General features: G+C 33.9%; 1 protein-coding gene across 1 annotated transcript; it reads left to right on the forward strand.

Moving 5' to 3' along the window:
• Positions 1–5,384: 5,384 nt before the first annotated feature.
• LOC130948378 (uncharacterized) lies at positions 5,385–6,287 on the forward strand. Its single transcript, XM_057877094.1, has one exon. It carries the CDS (start codon positions 5,385–5,387, stop codon positions 6,285–6,287), a length of 903 nt encoding a protein of 300 aa, XP_057733077.1.
• Positions 6,288–15,710: the final 9,423 nt, after the last annotated feature.

Genomic DNA, 15,710 nt, shown 5'->3' on the forward strand with positions numbered 1-15,710 from the left:
CGGGTTGGCTGTATAACCGACAGATGAGACTCGTCAGCCATAGGACAGGCATACATCATATGCATTTGTTTGTTTGCTTGAGTTTGCATTGTTTTGGTTTGCTTAACTGTTTAATTCTGCTTATCCACTACTTGTTCTACTTGCTATAAATGCTTCTCTATCTGTATTTCCTTGTTTGAGCTGTATGTGTATGTTTTCTTAGAAATTCCTCTTGACGAAGGTGTGAGGAGAGAGGGTTGTTCCACCAGTGATTCGGAGGATTAGAGGAGACAGAACGTGAATTATTAGGTTAAAGTTAGATTCAGAATTAGAATACCTTAGACAACTTACCTAATTTCTGGTTTAGTTGAATTCTTAGGTTGAAATCTGAGTGTCGAAGTTCTAGGAATGCCTCTGGCTTTCCCGATACCTTTTATATTAACTATGCGGGCACCTTTACCATACTGAAAACCTCCGGTTCTCATCCCATACTATGTTGTTGTTTTTCAGATGCAAGTCGAGAGACACCTCGTTGAGCGTTTGGGTATCTTCCTTACGAGCGAAGAACTGTTTTGGACTGTCATATTTTGTTTTAGGCTATGTATATATGTTTATAGAATCTCCGCATGTATATTTTGTGTTTTGTCCCTCCTAGAGGTCGACTTGGAGATACAGGGGTTTATTTTGTGGTTTGAGTTTATTTTGGGTTGTTCATATACATAATTATATACTCTGGTCGGCCTTAGCTTCGCAGGTCGAGTCTGGAGCTTGCTATCTGAGTTTTGGAACTCTGATATGTATATATATGTGTTCAGTTATATTTCGATTTTACCTGTCCGTTTTACGAATATCCATGCGAGTGTGTCACGATTTTCTGTTTATCAATTTGTTTAGCTTGTTCTTCAAGGCTCCTAATATAATTTCACCCAACCGTATCTATGTAGATATCATTTCTTTTAGAGGTCGTAATACCTTGCCACCTCTGCTTTACGACTTAAGCGTAAGGCCCTGTGGTAGGGTGTTACATTATGGTATCAGAGCAGTTCGTTCCTGTAGAGCCTGAGGGATGGACTGATTATGCTTCTGGGCATACTCTGGGTGTGTGTATGTGCTATTAGGATATCTGATTGATATATGTGGCATAAATATTCATGAGCATGCATTTGGAACTTGAAGCATTAAACTTGCGATATTGAGACTGATCAACTTAATATCACTTGTTTGGTGTGAACAGGGACCAGATGTCGTCTCGTGGATCCGAACGAGGTATACGGAGAGAAAATCCCGAGGTTGAACCAGTGCAAGGACGTCGAGGTGGAAACCCTAGTGCTAGTACGAGTAACATAAGTCGATACTATAAGTCAATGACCCTTACTGATTTCCTCAAGAATGGTCCACCTCGGTTTAACGGAAACGCTAATGCCCTGGAGGCTGATCAGTGGTTTCGAGAAGTAGAGAGGTTTTTGTACACTCAGCACGTTCCTGAAGTACAGTCAGTGGAGATAGTGACTCATATGTTGGAGGGAGATGCTCAGAATTGGTGGCAAGAGTTGTGTTATACCTTGCAGGTGGAGTTAACGGATGTCCCTTGGCATAGATTCAAGACAGAGTTTTACGGGAGATATTTCTTGCATGCGTTTCGCATTGCAAAAGAATTGGAGTTAATGCAGCTGAAGTAAAGGATATGTCCGTCGCTGACTATACCCGTGAATTCGACAACCTGTGCCGTTTCTCAAAAACTTGTCAAGGAAATCCAACCGATTATGAGGAATGGAAGTGTGCTCAGTATGAGAAAGGACTAAGGAGAGATATCTTTAATTACGTGTATCCACAAAAGCTAACAAATTTCACTGAGTTGGTTAAGAAGAGCCAGCTCGCTGAGGATTGCTCCATGAAATGGACACTGCTACAGGAAGGCTTTGGTGAGACCACTCCAGAAGAGCCGCGCAGGTACGGACTGGGAATGTGTTTTCGATGTGGAGCACCGGGACATATGTCTAGGGATTGTTCGCGTGGGAGAGCCGCAGATACGGGTTGGCCACGACAGGATCGAGGTAAGTATGATACCGAATGCGTAGAATGGATTTGTTCTATGTAGAGCTAGGACCCCGCTTTCATTTAGGTTACATAATCGAATTGAGAAGTTTAGGATTGGAAAGACTGGACATAGTTTTGAACTTAGATACGGACTAGGAGTTTAGGCCGATAGAAATATCTGTTTGATAACCGGTTAGGTGTCGAGAGAAAGAGTAAGTTGTGATAAATTCAGTATCAGAAGCTGAACCAGTTTCGATTGTATTACGTAAGGTGACACCAATAGAATTGGCAGAACTTAAGAGCTAGATGAAGTGAGTATTAGAAGTGATAAACCCGTCGATCTAATACCAACCTGCCTTATAACCTTTCTGCATCGAGTCTATCTTGTATCTTCCGTTTTGCATAGACTTTTAAGCCATAAGAATATCCTGGATTTACAAACAAAGCATGTCAAATCTTTCTGTTTTTCTTTGACATGTTTAAGAAGGAAAGTTACGTTAGTATGAATCTTTTCCATATTATATCAATTTTCGAGAGCGAAAATTTTTATAAGGTGGGTAGAATGTAGTGACCCTCAGTTTTAAAAATATAAATATAAATAAGTTATAATTTATTTATAAAATTAGAATTTTCTTATTTTTAGAAAAATTATTCAATTATCAAAAATTGAACTAATAATTTTAATTTAATCAAATTCATGTTATTATTATTATTATTATTATATTATTGTTATTATATTATTATTATTATTATTATTATTTTATTATTATTATTATTATTATTATTATTATCTGACTTTCCTATTTTGATTACCTATGCTTTCGTTTATATATATATAATATACCTTATTATTATTCACTAAAGTTTGTTCATGTATTATTATTATTATTATTATTCACTATTTAACCTAATACTTCAATCATATATATATATATATATATATATATATATATATATATATATATATATATATATATACTAAAATTTATCATTATCGTTATGTATACGTATACATATAATATTAAGCTTTGTAATATAATATTATGCTATTATAATTCATTCTTAGCTTCCTTCTATAAGTATAATTTATTATTATAATTCCCTTTCATAAAGTGTATATAATATAAAGGAAGCTAAGGCGGCGTACTAATCATACATATATATATCATTAACGTATGCGAGAGGAAAGAACAGAAAGAAAACGGAGAGAGAAGACCGAGAGAGAACGTAAATCCTTCTGAACTTTCGGCTTCGATTTCTTGTAATCCGTAACTCCAATAAAAATCTAATTCGGTAAGAGTATTCGTAACCTCTTCCTCTACACGTTGGCACCATTTTTGATTAGTGGAAATTGACAGTGACGTAACTCCTCTTTCTTTGAGTTTGGCCAAGGGAGTTTTAGGAGGCATAGACGATTTTGGACATTTTCTTCTTCGATAGCTCAGTCAGAAAGCTTCTCCGGAGCTTTGAATATTTTGATTCCGTACGAAGGTATGATTTTGGTTTCTCGTAGTTAATGTTTAATGTCACGTGAAAACTTAGGCTAGATGACCTTAAGATAGGAATGAACTGAGTGAATAATTGATGGATTGTGTATATGGTATAATATATGTGGTTTAGCTGTTATTAATAATTTGCTATTGAAGTTGGTTGGTTTTTGGAAAAAGATTTAATATTGGTATTTGTTTGATTTTGAAATAATTTGTTACCGAAAATGATTTGAAGGATTGAGAGGTGTTTGATTTGATAGTTGGGACCCTTGAAGGGTGGCAGAAATTCGAGTTTTAGAGGAGATACTGCCAAAACTTCTATGAGAATTGGAGTTTGATTTGAGGTGGTATTTTACAAAGAGAGAGATTATGATGTGACTTGTGTATTTGAGACTATTTGTTGACCCTCTGTCGCAAGATGTGACCGGGCACTTTAACTCCCCGGATTCCCCCATGGGCATGCATATATATATGAATATTGAATATTATATTTGAGCTTGGAGTTCGTCTCCATGGAATACTATATTACTGAGCTTGGAGTGTGACTCCATGGAATATTATATTTGAGCTTGGAGTTTAACTCCATGGAATATTATTGAGCTTGGGGATGCGCGCACAGAGGGACTGTCCAATGGTTAACTACCAGGACTTGTCGGGTTGGCTGTATAACCGACAGATGAGACTCATCAGCCATAGGACAGGCATACATCATATGCATTTGTTTGTTTGCTTGAGTTTGCATTGTTTTGGTTTGCTTAACTGTTTAATTATGCTTATCCACTACTTGTTCTACTTGCTGTAAATGCTTCTCTATCTGTGTTTTCCTTGTTTGAGCTGTATGTGTATGTTTTCTTAGAAATTCCTCTTGACGAAGGTGTGAGGAGAGAGGGTTGTTCCACCAGTGATTCGGAGGATTAGAGGAGACAGAACGTGAATTATTAGGTTAAAGTTAGATTCAGAATTAGAATACCTTAGACAACTTACCTAATTTCTGGTTTAGTTGAATTCTTAGGTTGAAATCTGAGTGTCGGAGTTATAGGAATGCCTCTGGCTTTCCCGAGACCTTTATATTAACTATGCGGGCACCTTTACCATACTGAGAACCTCCGGTTCTCATCCCATACTATGTTGTTGTTTTTCAGATGCAGGTCGAGAGACACCTCGTTGAGCGCTTGGGTATCCTTCTTACGAGCGAAGAACTGTCTTTTGGACTGTCATATTTTGTTTTAGGCTATGTATATATGTTTATAGAATCTCCGCATGTATATTTTGTGTTTTGTCCCTCCTAGAGGTCGACTTGGAGATACAGGGGTTTATTTTGTGGTTTGAGTTTTATTTTGGGTTGTATATATACATAATTATATACTCTGGTCGGCCTTAGCTTCGCAGGTCGAGTCTGGAGCTTGCTATCTGAGTTTTGGAACTCTGATATGTATATATATGTGTTCAGTTATCTTTCGATTTTACCTGTCCGTTTTACGAATATCCATGCGAGTGTGTCACGATTTTCTGTTTATCGATTTTTTTAGCTTGTTCTTCAAGGCTCCTAGATATGATTTCACCCAACTATATCTATGTAGATATCATTTTCTTTTAGAGGTCGTAATACCTTGCCACCTCTGCTTTACGACTTAAGCGTAAGGCCCTGTGTGGTGGGGTGTTACATTATGGTATCAGAGCAGTTCGATCCTATAGAGCCTGAGGAATGGACTGATTATGCTTCTGGGCATACTCTGGGTGTGTATGTGCTATTAGGATATCTGATTGATATATGCGGCATAAACGTTCTTGAGCATGCATTTGAAACTTGAAGCATTAGACTTGCGATATTGAGACTAATCAACTTAATATCACTTGTTTGGTGTGTGAAGGGACCAGATGTCGACTCACGGACGCGGTCGCGGCCGAGGTAGAGGTAGGATAGGCACTGTTATTCCTGGCCTGGCAGGGAATGATCCAGTAGACTTCATGGCTGCCTTGGGAAATATGGCTGCGGCTATGCAGGCGACAGCCGAGGCACTGGGTAATCAGATAAACCATGGTAATCACAGAAACAATAATGATGAGGACGGTCCCATGACACTTGCTACATTTCTGAAAGTTCACCCTCCGACCTTTAGGGGAACCTCAAATCCCACAAATGCAGATAATTGGATTCATGCTATGGAACGGGCACTGCAGGCTCAGCAGGTTCCTGAGGAGCAATGGGTTGAGTTTGGAACTTATCAGCTGCAGGGTGAGGCTCAGCATTGGTGGCAGGGGACACGACGTATCCTGCAGCCAGATGGCGCTGTGATTCCTTGGGAGGTTTTCCGAACAGAGTTCTATAAGAAATACTTTCCTAATTCAGCCAGAAATGCCAAAGAACTTGAATTGATGCAGTTAAAGCAGGGACAGATGACTGTTGCTGAGTATACTAGCAGGTTTGAGGAGTTATGTCGCTTTTCTCGTATTTGTCAAGGTGCGCCTGATGATTTTGCTGAGTGGAAATGTATTAAGTATGAGGGAGGTCTTCGAAGTGATATTCTGAGCTTCGTTGCACCAATGGAGATCAGAGTATTTTCAGAACTGGTAAACAAAAGTAGAGTTGCTGAGGATTGTCTGAGAAAGGCGACATCAGATAAGAGTGATCAGCGAATTTTTGTTAGGAGAGATCAGGGAAGGAACTTCGCCCCTAGAGGACAAGATTTTAAGCGAGGCGGTTACACCCCACAACCACATTTGGGTCAAAATAACTTCCAGAGATTCAGAAATAATAACAGCCAGGGAAGAGGCAAATGAAAGCAAGCTCAGACCCCACCGAATGATTTAACTTGTAGGAGGTGTGGAAAGTACCACCCGAATACTCCGTGCAGGGCTGGTTTAGGTGTATGCTATTACTGTGGTGAAGCTGGGCATTTGTCTTGGAATTGTCCAGAAAAGAAGAAGAATCAAGAAGCTGGAAAGGCACAACATCAGGGACGCATGTTCACTATGACAGCGGATGGTGCTGGAACCGCAGATACTTCGATTAGAGGTAATCACGCACTGATAATCGAAATTTCTGACTGCCTTGCGTAGTAAATAGCACGTAGCATTTATTGTAGTACATTACCGAGTTGTGAGCCTTGTGATTTTCAATTGAGCGATCGACTAAAAACCTCCGAATGTTGAGACAGAACGATAGTTGGTCAGCCTAGAAAAGTGATTAAATTCTTGAAGAATAATAATAAGAGTGGCGCAGCAGTAGTGGGTTGAATTATTTTGAGTATACAACTTAAGTTATACATAAAGAACCGAAAATGTTGAGAGTTGTGTGGGACAGTTACCTGAAACCCAGAGATGGTAAGTTATGAGGAAGAGACATGACATAGGTTGAACCCGTAATTGATAATCGGTTATGTGTCAAGAGAAAGAGTAAGTTGTGATAGATTTAGTGTCAGAGGCTGAACCAGTTTCGATTGAATTACGAAAGGTGACACCATTAGAATCAGCAGAACCTGGGAGCTAGATGAAGCGAGTATTAGAAGCGATAAACACGTCGTTCCAATACCAACCTGCCTTATAACCTTTCTGCATCGAGTTTATCTTGTATATTCCGCTTTGCGTAGACTTTTAAGCCATAAGAATATCCTGAATTTGCAAACTAAACATGTCAAATCTTTCTGTTTTTCTTTGACATGTTTAAGAAGGGAATTTACGTTAGTATGAGTCTCTTCCATTTTATATCAATTTTCGAGGGCGAAAATTTTTATAAGGTGGATAGGATGTAGCAACCCTCAATTTTAAAAATATAAATATAAATAATTTATAATTTATTTTATAAAATTAGAGTTCCTTATTTTTAAAAAATTATTTTTATTATCAGTAATTGAACTGATTTTATAATAATTTAAATTTAATCAAATTATTATTATTATTATTATTATTATTATTATTATTATAAACATTGGATATAATTCTCATGAGTATTATATGTACTATAAGTTTATATAGTTTTACTCCCTAGTATTATGTATTTATTGTTGTTATTATATTCACTATGTGACTATTATTATTACTATTATTATTATTATTATTATTATTATTATTATTATTATTATTATTATTATTATTATTATTATTATTATTATTATTACTATTGCTATTATTATTATAATATTATTATCATTATTAATTATAAAGTATGAAAACAAAAGGCGGTTTATGTTTTACATTAAGCTACATATATATCATTACTATCATTACGCATTATGATTGCATATATTATTATTATTATTATTATTATTATTATTATATGCGCATGTATATATATATATATATATATATATATATATATAAATAAAAGGCGGTAGCCATTTATTTAAGGAAAGCTATTGTATGCGTATACACATATATGAAATATCTAGTTATGATTATCTGCCGTCATATACATATATATAGTATATGAAGGAATGAGTGGCGAGAGAGAAGAGTGACCGAGAGAGAAACGTGAGAACGTAAATCCCTCCAAACATCCGGCTTCCATTTTTTATAATCCATAACTCCAATAAAAAATCTAATCCGGTGAAAGTATTCGTAACCTTCTCCTCTACACGTTGACACCATTTTTGATTAGTGAAAGTTGACAATGACGTAGTTCCTCTTTTCTTTGGATTTGGCCAACGAGAGTTTTAGGAGGCAAAGACGATTCTGGACGTTTTCTTCTTCGATAGCTCGGTCAGAAAGCTTCTCCAGAGCTTTGAATATTTTGATTCCGTACGAAGATATGGTTTTGGTTTCTCGTAGTTAATGTTTAATGTCACGTGAAAACTTAGGCTAGAAGACCTTAAGATAGGGATGAACTGAGTGAATAATTGGTGGTTTGTGTATATGGTATAAAATGTGAGGTTTAGCTGTTGTCAATAATTTGCTGTTGAAGTTGGTCGGTTTGGAAAAAGATTTAATATTGGTATTTGTTTGATTATGAAATAATTTGTTATTGGAAATGATTTGAGTGACTGAGAGGTGTTTGGTTTGATAGTTAGGACCCTTGAAGGGTGGCAGAAATTTGAGTCTTAGAGGAGATATTGCCAAAATTTCTTTAAGAATTGGAGTTTGATTTGAGGTAATATTTTAAAAGGGAAAGAGATTATTATGTGGCTTGTATATTTGAGACTATTTGTTGACCCTCTGTCGCAAGATGTGACCGGGCACTTTAACTCCCCGGATTCCCCCATGGGCATGCATATATATATTAATATTGAATATTATATTTGAGCTTGGAGTTCGTCTCCATGGAATACTATATTATTGAGCTTGGAGTTCGTCTCCATGGAATACTATATTATTGAGCTTGGAGTGTAACTCCATGGAATATTATATTTGAGCTTGGAGTTTAACTCCATGGAATATTATTGAGCTTGGGGATGCGCACACAGAGGGACTGTCCAATGGTTAACTACCAGGACTTGTCGGGTTGGCTGTATAACCGACAGATGAGACTCATCAGCCATAGGACAGGCATACATCATATGCATTTGTTTGTTTGCTTGAGTGTGCATTGTTTTGGTTTGCTTAACTGTTTAATTCTGCTTATCCGCTACTTGTTCTACTTGCTGTAAATGCTTCTCTACCTGTGCTTTTCTTGCTTGAACTATATGTGTATGTTTTCTGAGAAATCTTTCTTGGCGAAGGTGTGAGGAGAGAGGATTGTTCCACCAATGATTCGAAGGATTAGAGGAGACAGAACGTGAATTATTAAGTTAAAGTTAGATTCAGAACTAGAATACCTTAGATAGCTTACCTAACTTTTGGTTTAGTTTATTTTCCTTAAGAATGATTCTGAGTGTCGGAGTTATAGGAATGCCTCTGGCTTTCCCGAGACCTTTTATATTAACTATGCGGGCACCTTTACCATACTGAGAACCTCCGGTTCTCATCCCATACTATGTTGTTGTTTTTCAGATGCAGGTCGAGAGACACCTCGTTGAGCGTTTGGGTATCCTCCTTACGAGCGAAGAACTGTCTTTTGGACTGTCATATTTTGTTTTAGGCTATGTATATATGTTTATAGAATCTCCGCATGTATATTTTGTGTTTTGTCCCTCCTAGAGGTCGACTTGGAGATACAGGGGTTTATTTTGTGGTTTGAGTTTTATTTTGGGTTGTATATATACATAATTATATACTCTGGTCGGCCTTAGCTTCGCAGGTCGAGTCTGGAGCTTGCTATCTGAGTTTTGAAACTCTGATATGTATATATATATGTTCAGTTATCTTTCGATTTTACCTGTCCGTTTTACGAATATCCATGCGAGTGTGTCACGATTTTCTGTTTATCGATTTTTTTAGCTTGTTCTTCAAGGCTCCTAGATATGATTTCACCCAACTATATCTATGTAGATATCATTTTCTTTTAGAGGTCGTAATACCTTGCCACCTCTGCTTTACGACTTAAGCGTAAGGCCCTGTGTGGTGGGGTGTTACATCGACAACGGCTAGAAACTCCAGTGGTTCAACGGCGACCTAAAAATTTGACATGCAAACCTCGGAGCTCGACCCTACGGTAACCAAGATCTCAGAATCTCTAGCCAAACATAACAGAATATTGATTTCAAAGGTTCCGGAACGAAATGCTTACCAAGACGATCAGGGTTCCACTGGCGGTCACCAGCAACGGCGGTTATGGCGGCGGTGACGTCAGCGGCAGCCTAACGGCGACAGAAGTCACACCGGCGCGAATCAGAGGCACGAATGGCGGCGATGGTGTCCACGACGATGGCACAGCGGCGGCGCTGGTTCTTCCCAGCTCTTCGGGGTTCAGGCTCGGTCTCTCCTCTCTCATCTGGGCTCGACGGCGACACGGGCTTCAGGGAACGGCGACGCCGACCTCTCCTTGCGCGGCCCTCTCCCTGGGTTTTGGTCTTCCTCCGTGACGGCGTGCAGCAGAACGCGATAATCGGTTCGGCGGCGGAATAGGTTCGGCGGCAGCAGGCAGCAATGCTATGGTGGCTGGGTAGTGACGTGACGACGGCTGGGCGGCGAGTTCGGTGGCGGATCGGCGGCAGGGCACAGCTCTCCGTCGCTCTCTCCCTCTCTTCCCCCTTCTCCCTTACCGTAGCTCCCCTCTCCTCTCGTCCCTTTCTTTCGTTTCTCTCTCTTTTTTTTTTGTTTGTTTTGAGTGTTGGTGAGCTGGATAGTGGGTTGTGTGGGCTAACCGTGAGTGTGGGTGTGGGGTGAGGTGAGTGTAGTTTAGTTAGGGTTAGGATAGAAAATTAGGTTTAGGTATTTTTTTTTGTGAACAATAGAGATAGTAGTGTAATTTTATGAAATAAATAAAAAGTAGGATAATAATAAAAATTAAATTAAATATAAAGTATCCATCTTTTAAAAAAATATCTTCTAATTAATAATCTTTAAATAATTTTCGGTTAAATACCAATTTAGTGAAAATTAGAGATAAGTAAATTAATCCTCCTTTATTTATAAAATAAGGTTAAAATTTATATATTAAAATTAAGACATGAAATACTCATTATTTTTCAATTATAAGGACTCTAAATAATAAATAAGAATTTACTCAACCTTTATATATAGAAATTTTCAAAAATATTATCTTAAATAAATATAATGGATCATAAATAATTTATTATTTTTTTTTTAAAATTCGGGATCTTACATTATGTATACGGTGGGGGCTTGCGGTGGCGCGTTATAAGGAAAAATCACAGAGACCGTGCATCGCGAATGAAGGAATCGCCATGGATCAGAGTAGTTGATCGCGCGTTGCGAATGGGGTCTAGTAACGCTGCGATGCAACGGATGGGAGGCCGCGACGATGCGAATGCGTCGGGACTGTGGACGGTATCGTTGACGAAATAAGGATGCACTGCAACCATGAACAACACTTGCACCAACTCACGAACGGCACCACTAATGACGGTACGAACGGCGAAGAACCAAGCAAGGTGACACGGGAAGGATGGTTGGTTGGAGAATGTCGGCACCGTAGCTGTGATAAATAGTGAAACAATCCTCACAGCCGTGGAGAGTGAGAAGGTGAAGAAAAGGAAGTTGAAACCCTCTTCCGTGATTCCGTTGTGTTATGGATGGATGAACGTATCACAATAATTCTATTTTAGTATATCAACTATCAAGCAATTAATATCTAATATTCATAATTATAATTAAATAAAAGAAATTAAAATAATTATAATTAATTGAATTGTTCAATTTTTTGTTAGTTAGATTTGGTTTCCTATATTTTTCCTTTGTAAAAAGTTAGTGTATGTATTATGTACGCATTACGACTTGAAAAGTTAAAATAATACTATAATCAAGTTAGTGGTGCCAAAAGTTAATGAGAAGAGAAAATTAATTGAAAATTATTAAATTTTTATTTTATTTTTATTTGTTATTTTTCTTTAAAAATAAAAGTTGTTATGCATATCTTTTTTAAATTAGTTATGTTTATTTTTTAATAGAATTATCTAAAAATTCTTATTATTTTAGCTTATTTTTTGTTTGAACAGAGGTAATTAAGATTGAGATAGAATTTTTACTTGAATAGAAGTAATAAAGATGGGTTGGATCCTAAACTAAATTGAAAGATTCATTATGAGAAAAAGTTAAAAAAGAAACATGATAATTTATATAACTTCCTTAAAAAGGAAACCATGACTCTCATAAAATACAATAATAAATACAATAAAATTTTTTCATCCAAAAAATAAAATAAAATAAAATAAAAATTTAATAAATATATATTATTGAATCTTATCTTAAACGGATAAGTAATGTGAATTTTTCAAATGATCTCATAATTTTGAAATAATGCTTCTAAATATGTCTTTTAAATTTAACTATCTAATATATATTATCGTAATGTTAAACAGACAATAACTACAATTATTTTATTTAAAAATATGATAATAATTTTAAATTATTTAGATTAAATTTTTGTTGTTTCTCAAATATTAGTATATGTTTATTATTGGATTAAATTTCACCGCTCTTAGTCCCACAATAGAGACAATACAAATAAGTAACTTTCTAAGAAGTTTCAAGGCACCACCTAAGTTTAGTTTGTTAATCTTTTAGTGGAGGAGTTCCTCAATGCAAGTAATATATAATTTTGAACCTAATACATGATTTGATTATAGGCAAAGATAATATTTCTTTTTTAATCCGTGGTCTCGGTTCAAGTTTTGACTATAAAGTAATCAAATATTGTTGCGCGAGTCTTATTTTTTATAGAATCTCTAATACTTTATTGCCTTCAAATACTTGTAATTTAAAAAAGAAAAAAGAGAAAAAAAAAGAGTAATAATAATGTAACACTTTACATATATTTGTTGTGTTGATGGGGTGAAGGATATGAGAAAAAGATGCTTATTATTTTATGGAGCTTCTCAAGATGTGATTCTTAGTTTGAGCGAAACTATTATTCTACAATAATCCAGCTTCTTTAGTCTATTCTTTTCCAATTTTATAGATTGATCATCTTTTTGTTGCTAATAGAAATATTATAATAAGAAGAAAAAAGTATATAGTTAACAATTAGTTAGACGGATACTCTTTTACTTTAATTACTGATACCAGCTGAGTTGAGTTTATGTGTTAAAGAAGAAAAAAAAGAAAGATATCAAGAGAATTGGTGGCTATAGTAATCTGAAATAATTTCAAACAAAACTGCCTCTAGTAAAAGATGTATTAAGAAACAACGAATAATATATAGTACTATAACTTATTAAACAAGGATGTTTTGATTAACAATCTTGTAGTAAGTGTTATAATAGATTCAAACTACGTGTTTAGCGTGTCAATTAAATATTTTATTTGGATATTTTTATTGTTATTTGACTCTTATGCTATACTTGCATGTAAGATTTTGATTTATATGGTACTTTTAATATAATCACGTTTTTATATGATTTTTTATAATTTTATATATTATTTTATTAAACTTTGATTATTTTAGTTGAACCGCCATTAAATTTTTAAAACCTTATTTTTAAATCAAATTAGTGTAAAGTTTTTAATTACCTAATAAAGCATGGCACGACGTTGCTTGCTTAGAAGGGTAAAGGATGTCCAATATATAGAGAATAAAATAAAGAGCCAATGGAGCAACCTAAAATGAAGTATATAAATGAGTGTGTAGGCTCTCCTATATATTTAATTTGAAAATACGACATACATATATAGATAGATGCATGCTCCTCCAATTACTAATTAATATGATATATGTGTCCAAACTCAAAACACAATACTTGATCTCCCACTTCTGATATCTCTCCTCTCATTACCAGGCAAGTTATTATGACCCTATTCTTCTATCTTCCTATAAACCTTTTTCTTTTGTTATTAATTATTTAACTCAGAAATCATTCTGTTGCATTCCTTGCTTTCTTTCCATTAAATTATTGATTTGCATCCTTAATTGATGTTTATAAAACGATGACGTACATATATACTTTTTAGTGATAGATATATATTCTTCTCCTATTAGAACAACTCTAATACTAATTTTAATTTCAATTTATTATTTTTAGTATTTATGAAATTACATATCTTAAATAATAATTTAAAATTAAATATAAAATTTATCACTCCAATACTTAATCTCAATTCAATTTAAAGTTTATATTATTTTTATTTATTTTATCAAAATATTTATAAGTGACAAATTCATATTAATTTTTTATTAAAATGATATTGTCTCAATTTCAATATAAATTTTAATTTTAAATTAGTTCACTTTTTGTAAATATTAAAAGTGATATTCTAAAAATATGTTGTTGTAGTTGCTCTTAATTTTAATTTTAAAATAAATAACTTTATAACATGATATTAAAATTTTGATAATTTAAAATTTTAGAATTATATTGTCGTTATTCTAAAAGAAAAGAATTGTATAAACAAAAATGTTTATACAAAAATTTATGCAAATCCATAAAAAGAATTTGTGAGAGAATAGTGTGATAAATATATAATTATTTATGTATCTCATTTTATCAATTTAAATTTTTTAGGATAAGTGATTTTATGGTATTTAGTCCATCTTTATTTTAATTTTTACAAAATAATATCTATGAATAATGAATTATAATCCCTTTTTTTCTATCGTATAATTTTGATACTGTCATTATGAATATATTTTAAAATATGTGTTTAATTCTTTAAAAAAAATTTAAGTAAGAAATAAAAAATGTATAGGACGGGAATAAAGATGCATAAGATGAAGATGTTAGGTTTATTTAAAATGTACTTTATATGGAACATAAAATTTAAAAATAGAAGGTGATCATGAGATGAAAATAACATGTGTATATAAAAAATCAGTGACTAAATTAATTATTATGTATTTATATATACATATTTTATTTCTCATATTTTTAATGTATATTCATATTTTAATATATATTTTATACCAATAATTTATTTAAGAATTTATTTTTATATATATCTAATATGATTTTACATAATGCACTAACAAAATAAAAGATGACATTAGACATAAGAATTTGGTAATGTAAATAAAGTTCTTTCCCAACACCAAAATTCAGCCTTTAATAAACTATGAAAAAAATTTCAAATATGTCAAGAATATTTGGGAGTAGATCCTTTCAATTTTTTTTTAATAATTGAGGGAGTAAAGTGTAATCTCTTACTAATAATTTTATAAGTGAGACTAAGAAAAAACATGAAAAAGAGAATAATAAAGAGTTAAAGATCACATTTTACTCCTTCAATTTTTTTTAACAATTAAAAAGATTCATTCTCTTAATATTCTAATAGTAGTGGTTTATTTTAATTTATATTATATATATTATAATTAAGATGAAGGATTAAAATTACTAAAACACTATTATTTTTTAAAATGCCTAAATTTTGCCTAAACTAATAAATACACAGGCAGCTTCCTTATCCGTTTGATTACATGAGTTGATAAAAAATAGAGTTATGTTAGATGTATACTAAAATCAGTTATCAAAGTCAGTCTCACTAGTATAAAATACATATTAAAATATAAATACACATTAAAAATAAATTAAACTACACATATATTTATACATAAATACATTAGTGACTGATTTTAGTGACTGATTTTAGACAAGTAGCATATTTGTAAAAAATAATATACTAAAATAATAATTTGGAGTGTTAATAAATGTTGATTTTTTGTTTGTGGTGTGAGCAGGTACAAATTAAATAACGTCAAGTGTTGGTGTATCATCTGCA

The sequence above is a fragment of the Arachis stenosperma genome, chromosome 9 (genome assembly GCF_014773155.1).
Source record: "Arachis stenosperma cultivar V10309 chromosome 9, arast.V10309.gnm1.PFL2, whole genome shotgun sequence".
NCBI lineage: Eukaryota > Viridiplantae > Streptophyta > Magnoliopsida > Fabales > Fabaceae > Arachis > Arachis stenosperma.